This window comes from Trachemys scripta, chromosome 2, assembly GCF_013100865.1.
Source record: "Trachemys scripta elegans isolate TJP31775 chromosome 2, CAS_Tse_1.0, whole genome shotgun sequence".
In the NCBI taxonomy this organism is placed as follows: domain Eukaryota; kingdom Metazoa; phylum Chordata; order Testudines; family Emydidae; genus Trachemys; species Trachemys scripta.
In genome coordinates, this window is record NC_048299.1 from 58,549,776 (window position 1) to 58,570,323 (window position 20,548).

At 43.8% G+C, this 20,548-nt stretch overlaps 2 protein-coding genes across 6 annotated transcripts in view; both read left to right on the top strand.

Annotated features, from left to right (window-relative positions):
- Positions 1-16,649, top strand: part of FAM221A (family with sequence similarity 221 member A) — a 34,506-nt gene extending 17,857 nt beyond the window's left edge. Inside the window, exons 7-8 of one of the 3 annotated variants that reach the window (XM_034760644.1) lie at positions 16,497-16,535; positions 16,614-16,649. In XM_034760644.1, coding sequence (XP_034616535.1) covers positions 16,497-16,508 — 12 coding nt within the window. In that variant the 3' untranslated portion in view covers positions 16,509-16,535; positions 16,614-16,649. Of the gene's footprint in view, positions 1-3,843; positions 4,987-16,496; positions 16,536-16,613 lie in introns of those variants that run through there. The other 2 variants (XM_034760642.1, XM_034760643.1) reach the window with 2 other exon arrangements.
- STK31 (serine/threonine kinase 31) overlaps positions 14,114-20,548 on the top strand; it is a 103,946-nt gene continuing 97,511 nt past the window's right edge. Inside the window, exons 1-5 of one of the 3 annotated variants that reach the window (XM_034760640.1) lie at positions 14,114-14,139; positions 16,497-16,535; positions 16,614-16,666; positions 18,673-18,771; positions 19,526-19,600. In XM_034760640.1, coding sequence (XP_034616531.1) covers positions 16,508-16,535; positions 16,614-16,666; positions 18,673-18,771; positions 19,526-19,600 — 255 coding nt within the window. In that variant the 5' untranslated portion in view covers positions 14,114-14,139; positions 16,497-16,507. Of the gene's footprint in view, positions 14,140-14,181; positions 14,228-14,348; positions 14,418-16,496; positions 16,536-16,613; positions 16,667-18,672; positions 18,772-19,525; positions 19,601-20,548 lie in introns of those variants that run through there. The other 2 variants (XM_034760641.1, XM_034760639.1) reach the window with 2 other exon arrangements.

Here is a 20,548-nt window from a genome sequence, read left to right on the forward strand (position 1 = left end):
CAATTGTAATGTTTATGCATGCAGCACCTTAGTCATTTTATAGCATCTAAACACATCCTTACAAGTCTAACACCTATCTAGAACAATATTAGCATATAGGTGAGCTGGTCTGTTTCCAGCTATGAATTTCTCAGTACTCAGCTGACATCTACAGACTTTGCAAGAGCTGGCACTTGGTTTACCAGCATCACAGCCTCATTCAGAGAAGGAATCTTCCCTCCCACCTTCAAACACAGAATAGTCTGACCAACATTGAAGAAACCCATGCTGGCCAACCCAGTACTAGCCAGCTATCACACATAACCCTCCCGTTCCTGAGCAAACTCAGAGAAACTAGCAAAGGTCCCAACTGCAAATTCGTCTAACAGAAACTAACACTCTAGAGCTGGCACAATCTGAATTCAAGCCAGAACACAGAACTGAAACTGCATTGGTAGCACTGATGGATGATCTCCTGCTGTCAGTGATAGAAGACAGACATAATTCTCATCCATTGCAGCATTCAACACTGTTGACCATGAGGTACTGCTGTCTCACCTGAGAGAAACAGGAGCAATGCACTAAAATGGTTTGAGTTCCACAAGGATCAGTGCTCTCTCTGACCTTTTTCAACATCTCATGCAACCACCAGGTGAACTGGTCAGATGACATGGACTCAAGTGCCAGCAATATGCAGGTGACACACAGCTCTACCTATCCTTCATCACATACGACCACACCACTCCCACCAAGATGGCTCAGTGGTTAGACAAGATCAGTTAATAGATGAAGAAGGGAGAGGTATAGCTCAGCGATTTGAGCATTGGCCTGCTAAACCCAGGGTTGTGAGTTCAATCATTGAGGGGGCCATTTAGGGAACTGGGGTAAAAATCTGTCTGGGGATTGGTCCTGCTTTGAGCAGGGGGTTGGAACAGATGACCTCCTGAGGTCCCTTGTAACTCTGATATTCTATGAACAGCTGGCTGAAGCTGAGTCCAAGCAAAACAGAGATGATGCTGGTAGGCAGAGGGAAGTATTTTGAGGTGTTTGCAGCTACTATGTCATGTCTTTTGGCTGAAGGTTCATAGCCACAATTGGTCAATTCAGTCTGTAGTCTAGGAGTACTCTTGGATTCTTTGCTGACACTGAGCCCTCACATCACAGCAATCACCACAAGTAACACTTTCAGCTGTGTCTGGTTATGTCATGGGATCCACTCACCGCATGTGGCACCTCTTGCTGGCAGCTCTATGGATTGGTTCTTGCCAGGCGCTGCTCTCCTCTGGCAGTGTCTCTGCCTGTCGTTTCTTTCACTCTGCAGCCCATCTTGCTCTCAGAGCTGCAGCTTCCTGTTCGTGGCTGGGACATCAAGCCAGGTCACTAAGGTCCTCCCCTTCCGAGGAAATCAAAGTCCTTCCAGACCAGCTGTCTGACTGGTGTCTCCAATGCCCTGTGCCACTTCCTAGTGGCTGGAAGGGAAACCCAGGCCCACTCTCTACTCCGGATTCCAGCCCAGGGACCCTATAAGAGTGGCTCTCAACCTTTCCAGGCCACTGTACCCCCTTTCAGGTGTCTGATCTGTCTTGCATACCCCTGAGTTTCACCTCACTTAAAAACTACTTGCTTACAAAATCAGACATCAAAATACAAATGTGTCACAGCACACTATTACTGAAAAATTGCTTACTTTCTTATTTTTAACTTATAATTATAAAATAAATTAGTTGGAATATAAATATTGTACTTACATTTCAATGTATAGTATATAAAGCAGTATAAGGAAAACCAAGCAATGGTACATGAATAGCATAATGGCCATCAAGGGTCAGGCTAGAGATTCTTGCCTATATGCTCGGGGTATTACTGATCGCCATATTTGGGGTCGGGAAGGAATTTTCCTCCAGGGTAGATTGGCTGTGCCTCTGGAGGTTTTTCGCCTTCCTCCGCAGCATGGGGCAGGGATCACTAGCAGGAGGGTCTCAGCCGATTGAAGTCACTAAAACACAGGATTGGGGACTTCAACGGTAGAGTCCAGGGAAGGGTCTTGCGGCCTGCAGCATGCAGGGGGTCAGACCAGATGATCATAATGGTCCCTTCTGACCTTAAAGTCTATGAGTCTATGAGTCTATAAACAATATATTGTCTATGAAAATTTAGTCTGTACTGATTTTACTAGTGCTTTTTTTTTGTAGCCTGTTGTAAAAGTAGGCAAATATCTAGATGAGTCCCCCCCGGAAGACCTTTGCATACCTCCAGGGATGTACATACCCCTGGCTGAGAACCATTGCCCTATAACAAGCAGCCAAGGTCTGTATGATCCAACCCCTTACTGCTATTTCCTTTAGCTTCTTCCTACTTATTTGGCTTCCCCCTTTTTCTGGGTTTGCCAGCCCAAGCGCCCTCCTCCCAGGGAGTGACTATAGATTACCTCCTTGAAGCCTCTTATTGATCATAGCTTCTGGGCTTTATATAAGCTTCTCCTGTTCCAGCCCAGCTGAGCCCATTTCCAATTAGTGACCTGCTCCCTGTCTCCTTCTCCAGGTGCAGCCTGGGCAGTTAATTGGTCTGCTTAGCCACTTTAACACCTCCAGGTCTTGTGTGGGTTGGACACCCCATCACGGGTTGGCTAGGAGACTCTCCCATCCCGGTGGACTTGGCTGGACTACAGTAATGTAATATACCCGAACATGAAACTTTCACACTTAGAAAACTCCAGCTAGTACAAAACGCTGCAGCTAGTCTCCTCAGCAACACAGGCTACTGTGAGCATATCACACTTGTCCTCTGCTCTCTACACTGGCTTCCCATAGAATTTTGAGTTGAGTTCAAGGTCTCAGTTCTTATTTTCAAAGCGCTCCATGACCTCAGCCCAGGATACCTAAAAGACTGTCAAATGCTCTGGGATGAAGACAATGGTGGACATTTTCACTTATCTGGCACAATGGAACTCTCAACAATAAGAGTAAATCTGTGCGGGAGATATAACTTTCTTCAGGAGTGGTCTGAGTCTGGAATGAACTCCTCCAGGAGCTAAAGACCATCACAAATCTCACCACTTTCCATTCTAAGTGCAAGGTATATTTCTTTGACCTTGTCTTGTCTAATGTAAACACATAGTAACAGGTGTATTTATTTAACAAATATTAAAAGAACCCTACCAAAACAAGACACTCCACTTCAAGTATACAATAAAATTACAAAAGGGACACAGGTTAAATATGTTGCTTTAAATCTCCCCAGCCCCTCTTTGATTTCTTCCCCCCCACAGTCTCTCAAGGCAGTGCAGTGAACATTGATACACTAAAGATCCACACACCTTCTTAATACAATTATTAGAAATAATGTTTAATGTACTCATGAATCACACTCCCGTGAGTGCTGTAGACCAATTACTGACTTCCAAAGCTATGGTATATACATGTAAAATAATTGAAGGAGTTGCCACACTGAAATTGCAGTGGGATGAATATAAATCCACAATAAAAAATGGTAGTCAGGTACATATTTTGGCAAATCAAAGCATGCAGTAAGAAACTAGTGAAGGGAAAATCAATTGGGAGGAAGAATTATCTTGTGGTTAAAGCACCAACCAAGAACTCAGGAGAGTTGCCTAGACTTCCTTTGTGACCTTGAGCATGCTAGTTAGTCTGTTGGTCTGTGTTCCACATCTGTAAAATGGTGTTAATAGAATTCCTCTTCATCTAATGTGTATGAGGATAAACTCATATTTGTGAGGTACTGTGGTGTTGAGGGCCAGGTAAGTACCCAGATTTCTATTCTAAAGTAGTAGTTTAATTTGTACTGCATTGTATTCATTTGTTGACACACTAGTGGTTGGACCATTGCTGTTTTTCTTTAATACAGCTGAAAAAGGAGAAGGCTGCTAAACAGAAAGTTAAAGGTCCGCTGCTATCAAAGAATCCATGAAGATTAATGAAACAAAGGAGTTTTTGTAATACAGAATTGTTTATCATTATATTTAAGGGTATTTTCATGGTGTTTATTGCACACACATATTTTCTAGTTTCTCAATATTAACACTGCTGTATTAAAGTATTGATGAAATTAATTTAAAAATACTTGGTGATTCTGGTTCTTTCAAATAAAATTGTTACTTTCTATTAAAGTAGCTTGACATACTATCTAAGCTCTCAAATATTGCTGCATGGATCTCGCCTTTGTAGTAGAAGATGTGTCATGTGTAGTAGAAAATGATGGTTTTTAGAGACTTCTAAAATTTTTCATTTAGGCTTTGATCCAGCAAACACATGCTTAAGTGCTTTGCTGAATCAGAGCCTTAGGACAGCAGGTAAAATATACATTATACACCACATCATATCTTCAGACTTCCATTACATACTTGCTTCTTTACATGTGGACTTAGAATTCTTCTTGTTCCTAACTTTCTACTCATTGGGGTTGTAGTATTAACATTGGAGTTTTAATATTTTCCTAAAAGACACAGACAGACTGCTCCCTTCACTGGCTTCACATCTTCCACATCAAATGCAAATTGATTTTCCTCACTCTCAAGCTTCTGCAAGCTCTGTCCCTGCCAACATATATTCTTCTCTCACCTCAGGTTCTGCATTCAGCTAATTCTGCTTCCCTTCATGCCTGTTTTGTATCCTTCTAATACACTCACCTCTGTGTTTTTTCCCGACCTTTCTCTACACCACTATTATCCTCCTTGAGCCTTTATGTCCTACAGCCTCCCCAAAATGACCACTATGCTCCTGCCAAACTAATCAAATATAAATTAAGAAAGAAGGGACAAAATATGTACTGCATGAAAACCAGCTACTATTTAATCTTGTTTTGTGGAAAACCTCCCCCCTGGCTAAATGGGTTTTCCTGTATCAGACCTTACCCAGTTTAGATTGTGAGCTCCTTGAGGCAGGAGATGTGTATTTATTTTCTCTGTACAATGCCATGCAGAGCTATGACATATATATATGTGTATTAAGTATGTCAATCTGTTTAGCTAAAACACTTATTAAATTCATTAAAATGCATAATAGGATAGCCCATATCCATTTAATTTTAAATATAAATATATATTAAAAATCTGCTGCTGAGAATTTTTAAAATAAAAATAGCTAGCTTTTATATGGGACTTCTAAAGATGAATTTGAGCTCCCCCTGTTGATTCTAGCACAGTGTTATCTAATGAACAAGCACTACAACATATGCTATGCTAATGCAGAAACTTTGAAGTTACATGTTCATTTTAAAAACAACGATGAGTCCTTGTGGCACCTTAGAGACTAACAAATTTCTTTGGCATAAGCTTTCGTGGGCTAAAACCCACTTCATCAGATGCATGGAGTGAAAAATACAGTAAGCAGTATATATATACAGCACATGTCATGTGCCACAAGGACTCCTCATTGTTTTTGCTGATACAGACTAACACGGCTACCACTCTGAAACCTATGTTCATTTTAGGCTCACTAGAAATAGGGGGAAGGAAACAATTTGTAATTTAAAAAGGAAAAATAGGGAAAGACACTAAATTTAATCTTCAAAGTGAGTATTGCAAACTAAGGGTATGTCTTCACTACCAACATTAAAGCGCTGCCCTGGCAGCGCTTTAATGTGGTTGTGTAGTCACGGCAACAGCGCTGGGAGAGAGCTCTCCCAGCACTGTAAAAAACCCATCCCCATGAGGAGAGTAACTACTAGTGCTGGGAGCATGGCTCCCAGCGCTGGTGTACTGTCTACACTGCCATTTTACAGCGCTGAAACTTTCTTGCTCAGGGGTGCGAAAAAACAAGTGTAGACAAGGCCTAAGTGGGTTTTTTGTTGCCATTTTTAAATGTCTTTCTTATCCTTTGCAATGTTGTAGCTGTGTGGGTCCCAGGATATTAGAGACACAAGGGGGTGAGGTAATATCTTTTATTGAACCAACTTCTGGTGGTGAAAGAGACAAGTTTTCGACCTTACAGAGAGCTCTTCAGGTCTGGAAAAGGTACTCAGTGTCAGAGTTAAATACAAAGTGGAATAGACTGTTTTGCAAGTTAATTAATGGATACTGTAAGAGACCATACAAAGTGTCTTGTTAACACCCCTGCAGTCATAGAATAAAAAAAGGGTGAATGTACCTTCAAACGACGAGTCTGGAAGCTTAAATTAATAATTCTACTAGACACTAAAAATCATAGATTTAATAAAAACACTGGATTTATGACTTATTACAACACTGTAAGCCACCAACTCCCCCAACACACCCTTTTTTTGTCCTATGGCTGCAGAGGCGTTAACTGGCCATTTCACCTTGAGTGGTTTCTTATAATATGTGTTACCTATTTAGGCTAAACAATCTGTTCCACTGTGTATCCAGCTTTGACATTCTGAGTACCTTTCACAGACCTGAAGAAGAGCTCTTTGTAAGGCCCTGTCTATACTACAAACTTTGATTGACACAAGTTACATTGGGTGTGGGCTCTGGGCTGAGGCAGAGAGTTGGGATGCAGGAGCGGGTGCAGGGGATAGGCTCTTGGAGAGAGTTGGGGTGTGGGATCTGGACTGGGCTGGGGATGGATTCAGGAGAGGGTGCGGGCTCTGGGAGGGAGTTAGGGTGCAGGGTGTGGGCTCTGGGCTGGGGCAGGCAGTTGGGGTGTGGGAGGGAGTGCGGGGGATGGGCTCTGGGAAGGAGTTTGGGTGTGGGGTCTGGGCTGGGGCAAGGGGTTGGAGTGCAGGAGAGGGTGAAGGGTGCAGTGCTTACCTCAGGCAGCTCCCGAAAGTGACCCGCACCCCACTCTGGTAGCAGCTCCTAGGCGGGGGGATGGAGGGGAGTCTGCACGCTGCTGCCTGCAGGCACCGCCCCGGCAGCTCCCATTGGGCACAGTTGGCAGAGTCAGCACTGGGGGCAGGGACAGTATGCAGAGAAACTGCCCCCCGCCCCGCAGGGGCTGCAGGGACGTGCCAGCCGTTTCCAGAAGCGGAGTGGGCGGGCAGGAAGCTGCTTTAGCCCCGCAGCGCTGCTGGTGGTGGTAGCTGGAGCCCCGAGCTATTTTAAATCTCCTGGGGATGGCAGGCGGGGTTGGGGGGATGCTCCGGGAGAGGTATGCAGGGGCAGCTGGCTGGGCCAGGTGAGAGACCTGGCCCCAAACTTTGGTGGTGTCGGGCCCCCGTGCTCTCATATTGGTGGAGCATGGGCACTACAGGACCATACAACTCGCGGCACCTGATGCACACACAGTAATCGTTACAAGGTTCATACCAAGGTTAAAAAAAAGAAGGGTAAACACATTACCGCAGTACATGTTACTGTCGCTCTCTGTTAAAATGTTCCTTCAAAGCCTCCCTGATCTGAATAGCTCTCCACAGAGCCCCTCTTACAGCCCTCGTATCTGGCTTCTCAAAAGCAGCAGACAGCCACTCCACTCCCAAGCTCCACCCCTAAGGAAACTTCTCCCCCTTTGATTCATATATATTTTGAAGGGCACAGCAGGCAGCTATAACCATGGGGATATTTTCCTCACTGAGGTCTAACTTGCTGAGGAGACAGCACCAGCACCCCTTTAAGCGGCAAAAGGCACTTTCAACAGCAATTCTGCACCTGCTGAGCCTAGTGTTGAACCGCTCCTTGCTGCTGTGAAGGTGGATGGTGTAAGGCTTTAGGAGCCATGGGAGCAAGGGATAGGCTGTGTCTCCCAGGATCACAATTGGAATTTCCACATCCCCAGTGGTAATCCTCTGGTCTGGAAAGAAAGTCCCTGCTTGCAGCTTTCTGTACAGACCTGTGTTCCTAAAGATGCATGTGTCATGCACCTTCCCTATGTTGATGTCGGTGAAATGACCCCGATGATCCATTAGTGCTTGGAAAACCATAGAAAAGTAGCCCTTTTTGTTGATGCATTCTGTTGCAACATATCCCCCTTCATTGATGGGGATATGTATGCCATCTATCGCCCCACTGCAGTTAGGGAATCCCATCGCTGCAAAACCATCCAGTATTTCACGCACGTTGCCCAGAGTCACAGTCCTTCATAGCAAGAGAAGATTAATGGCCCTGCACACTTGCATCATTGCAACATCAATGGTGGATTTCCTTACTCCAAACTGATTCACAACTGATCAGTAGCAGTCTGATGCTGCAAGCTTCCACACAGCGATCGCCACTCACTTCTCCACTGTTAGTGCTGCTCTCATTTTGGTGTCCCAGTGCCGGAGGGCTGGGGTGAGTGCCACACACGGTTCCAGGAAGGTGGCTTTCCGCATACAAAAGTTCTGTAGCCACTGCTAGTCATCCCATACTTGCATAACCGTGCGATCCCACCACTCAGTGCTTGTTTCTCAAGCCCAGTACTGAGGTCCACTGTGTGCAGCTGCTCCGTGAATGCCAACAGCAATCTTGAATTGTTTCTGTTCATGGCACACAGCAGGACATCATGGTGTTATCATTATTACAGTTTCAGATCATGAAATACTGTAGGATCAGGTGTGTTGTGTTTGTAATGCTCAACACAGTACTAGAGAGCAGTGCAGGATCCAGGCATTCTGACAGAGATGGTGGGTGGGCAGTTTACTGGGGCTGTCGAAAAGCGATGTGAAATGTACTAGGAAGCCCATGGAATGATGGGATGGCGAAAGCTGCATCAGGGGACACTGAGCCTGCTCCCATGAGGCATTGCAAACCCTGCCCAGAACACCCTGCAACAGATGATGGGCAGTTGCACAGTGGGATAGCTACCCATGGTGCACTGTTCTCTGTGTCGAATCAAGTTACGTTATAAAGCATAGCTAATGTGACACCAATTTTTAAAAAGGGCCCCAGAGGTGATCCCAGAAATTACAGGCTGGTAAGCCTGACTTCAGTATTGGGTAAACTGGTTGAAACTATAGTAAAGAACAAAATTGTCAGACACATATATGAACATTACTTGTTGGGTAAGAGTCAACATGATTTTTGTAAAGGGAAATAATGCCTCACCAATCTAATAGAATTATTTGAGGGGCAACAAGCATGTTGACAAGCAGGATCCTGTGGATATAGTATACTTAGATTTTCAGAAAGCCTTTAATAAGGTCCCTCACCAAAGGCTCTTAAGCAAAGTAAGCTGTCATGGGATAAGAGGGGAGGTTCTCTCATGGATTGGTAACTGGTTAAAAGATAGGGAACAAAGAGTAGGAATAAATGGTCAGTTTTCAGAAAGGAGAGAGGTAAATAGTGGTGACTGTTAGGGGTCAATACTGGGCCCAGTCCTATTTAACATATTCATAAATGATCTGAAAAAAAGGGGTAAACAGTGAGGTGGCAAAATTTGCAGATAATACAAAACTACTCAAGATAGTTAAGTCCCAAGCAGACTGTGAAGAGCTATAAAAGGATCTCTCAAAACTGGGGACTGGGCAACAAAATGGCAGATGAAATTCAGTGTTGATAAATGCAGAGGAATGCACATTGGAAAACATAATCTCAACTATACATATAAAATTATGGAGTCTAAATTAGCTGTTACCACTCAAGAAAGAGATCTTGGAGTCATTGTGGATAGTTCTCTGAAAACATCCACCCAATGTGCAGGGTCAGTCAAAAAAGTGAACAGAATGTTGGGAATCATTAAGAAAGAGAGAGAAAATAAAATAGAAAATATCATATTGCCTCTATATAAATCCATAGTATACCCACATCTTGATTACTGCGTGCAGATGTGGTTGCCCCATCTCAAAAAAGATATATTGGACTTGGAAAAGGTTCAGAAAAAGGCAACAAAAATGATTAGGGGTATGGAACGGCTTCCATATGAGGAAAGATTAATAAGACTTTTGAGCTTGCAAAAGAGATGACTAAGGGGGGATATGATCAGGGCTGGCTTCAGAATTTTTGCCGCCCCAAGCAGCAAAAAGAAAAAAAGTGGGAAAAAAAAAAAAAGCTGTGATCGCGATCTGCTCTATCGCCGCCGCTTCAGTCTTCAGCGGCGGGTCCTTCGCTCCCAGAGGGAGTGAGGGACCCGCCGCCGAATTGCCGCACAAGAGCCGGACATGCCGCCCCTCTCCGTTGGCTGCCCAAGCACCTGCTTGCTGGGCTGGTGCCTGGAGCCGGCCCTGGATATGATAGAGGTCTATAAAATCATAACTGGTGTGGAGAAAGTAAATAAGGAAGTGTTATTTACTCCTTCTCATAACACAAGAACTAGGGGTCACCAATGAAATTAATAGGCAGCATGTTTAAAACAAACAAAAGGAAATATTTTTTCACACAATGCAGAGTCAACCTGTAGAACTCCTTGCCAGAGGATGTTGCAAAGGACAAAACTATAACAGGGTTCAAAAAATAACTAGATAAGTTCATGGAAGATAGGTCTATCAATGGCTAATAGCCAGGATGGTCAGGGATGGTGTCCCTAGCCTCTGTTTGCCAGAAGCTGGCAATGGGCAACAGAGGATGGATCACTTGATGATTACCTATTCTGTTCATTCTCTCTGGGGCACCTGGCATTGGCCATTGTTGGAAGACAGGATACTGGGCAAGATGGACCTTTGGTCTGACCCAATATGGCTGTTCTTATGTTCTTAAGTGCAGCTAATGTGGATGTGGTTCACCGACACAAGGAGCATAGTGTGCACATGCACCAGTGGTTTAATTATATTGGTGGCTTCACGTCAACATAACTTAAGTTGACTTAAATTTGTTGTGTAGACATGCCCTTAGTCTCATTGGAACTCACCCAGCACACTGCGAAGTTGCCAGACCAGCTACATGAGTTCTTTATAGGCATTTTAATGTACTAATTCGTGTACTATTGTGAATTCCTCTGTTATTCAGCTGGACTTCTTAAAAGTTTGTGACTAATTCAAAGGAATCTGGAGTGGGAGAGGTGACTTGCTATCCTGGAGTGGTGCTATTCAATACATTTCACAGCCCTTAATCAGCCCTGAAGAATACTTTTCAAATAGTTTTCTTGTTAATAAAAACTTTTGCCTTTATTATGCTATAAATTGGGTAAAACCACCACTGCTTTGATGACTTTTAACCAATATATGTAACTATTCACACTCCAAAAGCTCTTATCTCAGGGATTTTTAAAAAATGTAGGATGAATAAGTATGCAATCTCACCTCAAGTAGAGATATCTAGTCATAATTTTTTTTTTAAATTTACACTGTCCATTTGTAAAGGCAAGTTGTGCATGTGTAATTGTCTGGGGAATGGGGATCTATGTGTGTTTAGAGTTCCTGGAATGTCTCATCTGAAAAATAACTCTGGTTGCTTGGAAGAGATTGTTTGGTAGGATAGAAATAGAGTTCTAAATTTTACATCGTTGCTAGAACATTGTTCAATACAAGACTGAATTCCAGTAGTTTAATTTCAAAGACCTTATCATGTATCTATATATATAAAGCAGGGGTAGGCAACCTATGGCATGCACGCCAAAGGCAGCACGCAAGCTGATTTTCAGTGGCACTCACACTGCCCGGGTTCTGGCCACTGGTCTGGGGGGCACTGCATTTTAATTTAATTTTAAATGAAGTTTCTTAAACATTTTAAAAACCTTATTTACTTTACATACAATAATAGTTTAATTATATATTATAGACGTATAGAAAGAGACCTTCTAAAAAAGTTAAAATGTATTACTGGCACGCGAAACCTTAAATTAGAGTGAATAAATGAAGACTCAGCACACCACTTCTGAAAGGTTGCCAACCCCTGATCTAAAGTGTGACTAAGGGACCCGTTTTTAAACAAATCAGTACAGCCATGCTAACAATGGGGTCTTTTCCACTAAAAAATATCCATAGCCTGCCAAAGCACATGTGCTGGATAGCTGTATGCAGACACTGGCTGTGGAACAGGACAACTTATTTTAGGTAGGTCATCTTCTAGCATATAGTCACAACTTAAAAAGCCATTGTCAGAATTCAGGAACCACAGAGCCTCCCATATTCTGCACTAACTGATTTCAGACTTACTAGTGCCTGTCCATCCTTTTTTTAATGTTAATTATTTTAAAAAATGGTAGACGATAAAGCAGCACAATTGTAAATCAACTAAGTGTATAAAATAATTATTTCACAGCTAGTACAAGAGAAATCAGAGATAGGAGCAACACACATTAATATGTTATCTGGACAAGAATGTACAAGAAACTTTTATTTATCTAGGAGTCTGACTGCTTCTGTTATTTTATTCATATTCCAAAAATGGGAACCAAATCATCAGCCTGTATTAGGTCCTGTTGTCTGGTCATCTGAGTTTTTACATGATTAGAGATTTCCATGCTCTTCTGTTACAGTACTGTCCAGGGGTTCTTTTCCTGTATGCAATCAGGATGAGACATGTTAAGATAGTGATGAGTTTCTGAGGTGTGAGTCTTAATATTTATCTTTTAAAATAAAAGTTAATTGTATGAGAACATAGGCGGTGGTGGGAACTTTTAATAGGGTAGTTACAGTTAATATTTATGTTATGGTTGTGCTCTCTTGTGCTGAGTGCTGTACAAACATAGAAAAGAAACAATCCCTTTCCTGAAGGGCTTGCAATCAAAGGGAAGTGGAGCTGGATACAATGTACCAGCAAATTAATACCGTGAATAATTGGCACAGCTGTGGTAGTTACATGAAGCACAGTTTTGGTTTATAGTGGTAGAAGCTGGGAGTGGGGGAAGGACCAAAAGAGAAAAGAAAAAGCCTGTTGTCTCCCTGAAGAGGAGATAACGTTTCTCTCTACTAGCAGCAGTTGTTCTTCTGGTCCAGTAAAAAACTGCTGTATTTTTCACAAAAACATGCACAACGTAAACATGGTACTTACATTTGATCTCTCATGATCATGAGCGCAAGGCAGTATAAATCTTGTCCCCCCCCCCGTCACCCCATCTTTAGTGCTCCAAATGCACATGGAAGGCATAGGGACTAACCCTCAAACCCTGTACCCAGAAAGGGATGGGGATCTAGTAAAAAGGGTTCAGGCAGAGGAGTGGGTGTGGGGGTGCTTGGGGGCTCTACACTGGCAGAGAAGCGGGGTGTGATGTACTCACAGAGGAGGGTGGAGGAGGAGAGGGGGTATCAGGAGGGTTGCGGGAGAAGAGGTGTAGGGGAAGGGGGAGGTGCAGGAGGAGAGGGCTGGGGGAGGGTACAAGGGGAGAGGAGCAGGTGAAGGGAGAGTACAAGGGGAAGGGGTGTGATGAAGGAGCGATGGGGGGAGGTACAAGTGAAGAGGCTGTGAGAGGGATGGGGGGTGCAAGGGCTGAGAGGGGCAGGCGCTGACAGCTGCTTCCCCAGCCCCGTGCAGGCAGGGCCGAGAGGACTGACACTGACCTCCAGGTGCCCGAGCTGCAGGGGTCCCCACTGCCCCACTTGGAGCCGGGCTCTGCCTCTCCCCACCCCTGGCGCTGTGGGGACCCGGGGCAAGCAGCGCAGGGCTGAGGTGGGGGAGGTGCACGGTGGGCTGGGTCCGGGGGCAGCTCCCCGACAGCTTGGGCTGCCCAGCCGCTTGCCCCATCAGCGTGCAAGCCGAGATCTGCGCCTCCTGCCCAGCCCACTTGGGCGGGGAAAGGCCACACTGCCCTAGGGAGACTCAGAGCAGCAGCGGTGGCGGTAGCAGGATCCCTCCTCCGCGGCTCCTCACACACTCCAGGAGCCCCTCTCGCCGCCGCAGCCTGGGCTCAGCTCCAGGGGACGATGCTCTGGCTCTCCAGCGGCAAGGCTCTGGCCAGGGCTGGCTCCTGGCTTTTGGCTGCTCCAAGCACAAAAAAAAAAAAAAGGGGGGGGGGGGGTGGAGTGCCGCCCCTTGGAAAGTGCTGCCCCAAGCACATGCTTGGAGCTCTGGTGCCTAGAGCCGGCCCTGGCCAAGGTGATGTGGGGCAGCAGTGTTGGGAGGGGGGGAATAATCACCAGGCACGGCCTCGTACTAGATATTTGTTCTGTTTCTGAATCAAATTCATGTGTTGACAGGGATGTGAAGCCGCCCCCTCCTCTCTGCCCCTCGCCCCTGCTAGCGCAGCCCTCGCTGAGGCCGGAGGCAGAGGCGCCTCGCAGCTGACGGCAGCAAGCCGAACTCGCCGCCTGCCTCGCAGCTGCGCCAGGCCTGTCAGCATCTCAGGCCCAGCACGCGCCGCTTCACGCGCCTCGTGCGAGCGGGCACCGGCGCGGTCGGGTTTCCGTGCGCATGCGCAGAGCGGGGAGTGGCGCGGTCTCGCCCTAACTTGACGGGTAGGCGGGCTCGCGTGCTTCTCTCAGCCCTGCTGCCTTTGGAGGCTGCAGCACGTGCGCGGGGGAGGGGGACTTGCACTCGCTGCGGGTAACAGTCGCCCCTTCCCGGATTCGAGACCTGCAGACTCGGGCTGGCGCCTCGTTCCCGCGACCGGTGCTGCGCTGCCGGGGTTAATCCTGGCCGCTGTCGCCGGGGATCGGGTGCAATATGTGGCGGGGCAGGAGTGGTCTAAGGCCAGCTTATGCTTCCTCCCGTTGGCCTGCGCCCGCTTGGTTTGGTGCGCCCCAGGGATTGGTGTGAAGGGCAGCTGCGGGGACGGCGTTTTGCAATTCCTCTTGCATGAGTACTGGGAGTCAGGCCCCCTGCAAGTAGGGTGACCAGATGTCCCGATTTTGGGTCTTTTTCTTATATAGGCTCCTATTACCCCCCCCTCCCCATCCCCATCCCCATCCTGATTTTTCACGTTTGCTGTCTGGTCACCCTACCTGCAAGAGGCCATGGATCGCCAGGATCCCCTCCCACTAAATGCTCACAGCAGCTTGAGTTCACAGCTTAAAAACCAGGTTGCAGGGGCCCTTTCCAGTAAGGGCAGCTAGAGGAACTCCATGTAAAAACCAGTTGGTTTCAAATCATGGTAAACTGCATTGCTGTAAACCATGCGAAGTAAGTTAGGAGCTTGTATTGGTGGAGCTGCCATAGTCAGATGAAGGCCCAACAGGAAAAAGTTGAAATGCGGATTAATGATCAGACACTTTAACATATTTTCTGGAAGTTGGCAGTTGAGGCAGTGGTTCAGGACTATTAAAATGAACAGACAATTCTTTACTGATGGGATCTCTTGAAGATTGTATTATACTTTTTCTATGCTACAGTTGTACCTATACTAGCAACAATTTAGGTAAAGCAGGATTGTCTCTGGGGAAGCTGCTATTTTGCCATCTAGATTAGAAGTACAGTACAAAGCTGTTGTTTCTGTACGGCTATGCTTAAAATATGTATGCCCTCTTTACACACAGTTGTAGATTTGATGGTAACATTTAGATGCTATTAGGCTATCCTAAACTGTATTCATACAATTCTATTCAGGGAAAAATCCTCCAGGTTATTAAATACAGTTCTTCTAAAGAAGCCCTCTGCTTTCCCATATATATTGGGGGGGATGGGAGGAGAATGGCACCACTATTAATTTTGATGTCTTTAGGAAAAATGTCCTCTCCTTCCTTTGTTGGTTTTGATCGCACTATTTAGTGGACAGATTCTATTTCCAGATCTACAGTGTAATTAAATTACATTTATAATTTGAAAAGAGACTGGAAAATGGCATTGTGTGGCTCCATGCATGTCTCTGAATTCCAGATTGATTTTACTAGTAAAGTGGTTATTTGTCTAAACTAGAAACTCTGCAAACTTAAACTAGAATCTGAAAACTAAGTCTGGCTCTTTCTGGTTCCTGCATCACCAGTAATATAGATCCAATACATAGGACTTAATTTTTGGCTGGGTAAGCAGATATGATTGTGAATGTACACAGGTAGTAGATCTGTTGAGCAAGAATACTACTGTTACATTGTCATTTTTCTTGGCATAATGACACTTTTAATTGCTGGTGCAGGTGAAAAAGATTTAATAAGATTGCCGTCTCAGTTAAGGCTTTAACAAAAAAAAAATTGTATTAATTTCAGCTCCATTCAAAAAAATAAGAGAAACCATGCTTCTCCAGTGGAAAGTATGAGACTGTTAGGAAAGAAGTCCTCACCAATTCCTGAATATACAGAGGAATCACATTCAATATAAGGAGGATAAAAGTATTTAAATCCGTGTTTTAAAAGAGCGTTAAAGTCACATTTTTCACATCTTTTGAAATTTGTGCAAAATCTTACCATATTTGTATTGTGATAGTGCCTGGAGGCCTCCACCAAGTCAGAGCTCCATTGTGCTAGATGCTGTACAGACATATTAAATGACTGCCCCTTCCCCAAATTCCATACAGTCTCAAAAACAAGATCTACTCAATGGATGAGACCAAAAAAAAAAAAAAAAAAAGGGGGGGGGGGGGGGAGGGTTGGTGAAGGTGAGAGAAGTGGGGTAGCAAAAATAACAGTTAATGAAACATTTGATAATAGTGCATAGTTTCAGAATTCAGTGTCATTCAAGGTAACAAGGCTTTGCTTTTAATCTACACATATACTGAAGCAGTTTTCATAGAAGTTCTGAAATATTTTATGGGTGTCTGCAGATTCAAATCAAGGCCACAATATGCAGAGCTCAGTACAGGACCAGGACCCCACTCGGTGAATTATTACGTTCCTTAATTTCTACTATTAGGTTTAACTCCAGATGTTTTGTAATGTTTCAGGATTTGTCGTAATGGATGAAAACACAGGATACAATAAAGGTACTGAAGGAAAATAATTGTTTCCTTTGTTAACACTGAAATTCAGAATTGATATAAAATATTTTTTTTTCCTCCCAGTTGAAGATGTGGTTGGTTGTCATGTTGAAGATGCTGTGACATTTTGGGCACAGGTGATGTAAAAAAACCTTCTTGAATAAGATACTCTAATAAGGTGTTTGTTTAATCTAGTTTCACACAAAAATGGCAGGGATGTACTTACCCATTAGGCATTTTAAATTTTGTGTATATGAATTGGACTTGGGGTAAAAAAGAAACTACCTTAGGTTCCAAAGTTGAACATCCAACAATGTGGTTAAAATATTCCATCCACCTGTTCAGTTGCTTAATACTGACATAAACAGGAGTCACATATTGCCTTCTGAATTGGATTAGAAAACTATTGACCATCAGCCAACTTAAATTTTGCATGGACTTACTCTATTCAGTGTACAGTAGGTCCTACGTAAAAGCTTGAATGTTAGAACTATCGATGTTGGATCCGGAATAGTATTGACCTTAGGGCCTTTAAATTTTTAACATGACTAACTTTAACATTCTAACAAAACAAAAATAATTGAAAAATCTATTGTGATTCTCAAGTTAGAATGGGAAACAGCACACCAGGTTGGAGGTTTCTGTAACTTTTTGTGGCTTTTAATGAGAATTTGGTCTGTGTTGCTCATCCCCAGGTACGTATATTGTATAACTTTAAACAATGGACATGCTATCTTTTGGGGGTGTAGGTGATGCCTGTGTTTTGTCAGGTATGTGGTGTTACAAGTAACACTTAAGATAACTGAAAAATTAGGGGAAAAATTCAGATTGTCTTGTTTTTACTTTGTGCATTTGACAGGACTTTGTTTATGGTTAGTTTCACTTTCCTTTATATAGTAAATATCCCTAATTTCTCATGTGGGCACACAGTGGCAGGAAAAGCAACACTTAGAATAGAGTAAATTATTGTAAAATCCAAAATTGGTAGGGGGACTCAGTGGCAGGTACAGTACCTGAAACTGCTTTTAACTTTTTTTTTTAATTCACTAGATATCATGTTGATGGTGTCCTTTTTAATTACTTGAAATTAAGTAATTAAGAATACTGTATTGGCTTAATTGTATATGTAGTCACAGACCCATGATACATGAGTTTATTTAAACTACTTATAAGAAAACAGTCAATGCATAAATTTCTAAGGAGATCATTAGAGCTATCACTAGTAATAATTTCTTTCTTTAGAATTTGAATTTATGCTTTCTGCAACTTAATCCTAGAATTTTTCTAGTATTCTGTACCCTACTATTCTTTTAGTGTATAAGCGAGTCATTTTTATTACACTAATTTTTTTCTCTCCCTCTCCACACTCTGGATTTTCTACACTTTGAACTTAAAATAAAATATAATAGTTGTCTCATCTTCTGTAGTTGATATAGGTTTTTACAACTTGGTAAACCGAAATACAATTAAAAGGTCTTGTTAACATCAGTCAAACCAAACAATTATTCTTACAAGTAAGAAAACGAGATTAAAAAAGTTGTTGCCTTTTCCCATAATGTTGGAAGAGGAGTGTTACATACATATTCCCAAAAATATATGAATGCTCACATTATATGAGTTTTTAAATCACATTTTTTGCAAGATCTCTTATGACTGTAGTTTTCACAAAATCTCTAAAAAACTTAAGCTGTTAAAGTAAATATTTTTTTCAGACCAATTTTCTGCTAGAATGACATCTCACCATAGTACCTCGATATAATGCGACCCAATATAACACGAATTCGGATATAATGCGGTAAAGCAGTGCTCCAGGTGGGGCGGGGCTGCACACTCCGGTGGATCAAAGCAAGTTCAATATCATGCGGTTTCACCTATAACGTGGTAAGATTTTTTGGCTCCCGAGGACAGCGTTATATCGAGGTAGAGGTGTATGTTCCCTAACCCCTGAAAGTCGCTTTCCAGTGTTGGAAAGAAATCGCAAACAAGCTTGTATATACAGTTCAAAATTTGGAAGGTGAAAGTTGTCAGGGCAGTGGTGTCAGGATTAGTAGATGTTTTGACTTATTTATTGGCTTTTGCAACAGACGTTTAAAGGCTTTCAAATGATAGCTAACACTTTTCACTCTCCCCTCCTACTTCTTAGAACATGAGTAGAAATAATGACATCTTGAAATTAAGTCATGCACTGGCTGAAGTTTGTCCTCAGGCCAATTCAGTTTTTGGCAATCCTGATTTTACTAAGGTAAAGGGGTGTGTGTGTGTGTGATTTTTTTTTTTTTACACATATGTAAAAATCTTTATTCTAACCAACTGATTTCTTAGATGTTTTCTTGATTCTATTATTGTAATATGACTTTTATTCTCTCAACTAAAAAATAAACCCCAGATATTCAGGGGAAAAAATGTAAAATAGAGTACTAGTGAAAATTTTCTAGGGCGTGTGTTTATGTATATGTTTATATTCATGCACAAACTTATATGCTACGTAGGTTTACCTGTAACTTGCTTCATAGTAGACTACCTCATCTCCTGAACTGCATATGTGTGCAGGTAAATTAGATTATTCTTATGATCACCTTTCTGATTTCATTAAAAAAATAAAATCCAGAAATCTCTACGATATTGTGGTTGGCATTTACCTTCTTCATAGCTATTATTATTGTTATTTATTATTTTCAGTAAAACTGTGTAGCATGGCACATATAGCAAAAGCTCCATGAATCCAATACATAACATGTTTTGCAGCATGGTAAAACATTTCTTCAAAGTATAGTATTGTATAACTAGATGTATTGAGGATTATATATTTTGAAGCCTCCAGCGTATGCTGGCGTAGGAGACAGGATACTGGGTTAGGTGGACTGCCACTCTGTTTCAATATTGTGCAAATATCCAGATTACAAACTGTTGAAAAATAAGTGTTCTAATGGACTGTGGTATATAATTTTGAGGTGCACTTATGCTTACAGAATGCCACTTTCTCTTCTGAACTACAGATCTACGGTGGATGTTTTTCTGAAGATAAATGCTGGTATAGATGCAAAGTACAGCAAGTGATCAGTGATGAAAAGGTAGGAAATATATTTTAGGATATTATTGTTCTTTACTGCTGAATCGCTTTTAAAAGCAAATATATGGAAACAAAAAATAATATACTTCTGAGGCTTATCGTTGCCTAAAAAAATCTAAATCTGTTGTTACTTGCCCGGGGCAGAGGTGGGCAAACTACGGCCCGTGGGCCGCATCCGGCCCATCAGACCTTTTAATCTGGCCCTCGAGCTCCTGCCGGGTAGCGGGGGCGGGGGCTTGCCTCACTCTGCGCAGCTCCCGGAAGCAGCAGCATGTCCTCCCTCCTGCTCCGATGTGTAGGGGCAGCGGGGGTTCCCTACACTTCGTCACCCCAAGCGCCGGCTCTGTAGCTCCCATTGGCAGCAGTTACTGGCTAATGGGAGCAGCAGGGTGGTGCCTGCAGACGGGGCAGCACGCTGATCTGTCTGGCTGTGTCTCCGCGTAGGAGCTGGAGAGGGGACATGCCGCTGCTTCCAGGAGCTGCTTGAGGTAAGCACTGCCTGGAGCCTGCACCCCTGACCTCCTCCTGTGCCCCAGTCCCCTGCCCCAGCACTGATCCCCCTCCTGCCCTCTGAACCCCTCGGTCCCAGCCCAGAGCACCCTCCTGCCCCGCAAACCTCTCAACCCCAGCCCCACCAGATGTCTCAATTTTTGGGTCTTTTTCTTATATAGGCTTCTGTTATCCCCCAGCTCTTGTGCTGATTTTTCACACTTGCTGTCTTGTCACCCTAGTCCCACCCCAGAGCCCTCACCCCCCTGCCCCAGACCTGATCCCCTTCCAGCCCTCTGAACCCCTCAATCCCAGCCTGGAGCACCCTCCTGCACCCCAAACCCCTCACTCCCAGCTCCACCCCAAAGCCCTCAAGCTCCCCCTCCCCCCAACACTGAAACCCCGTCCCCCAGCCCGGATCCCCCTCCCACACCCTGAATTCCTCATTTCTGGCCCTACT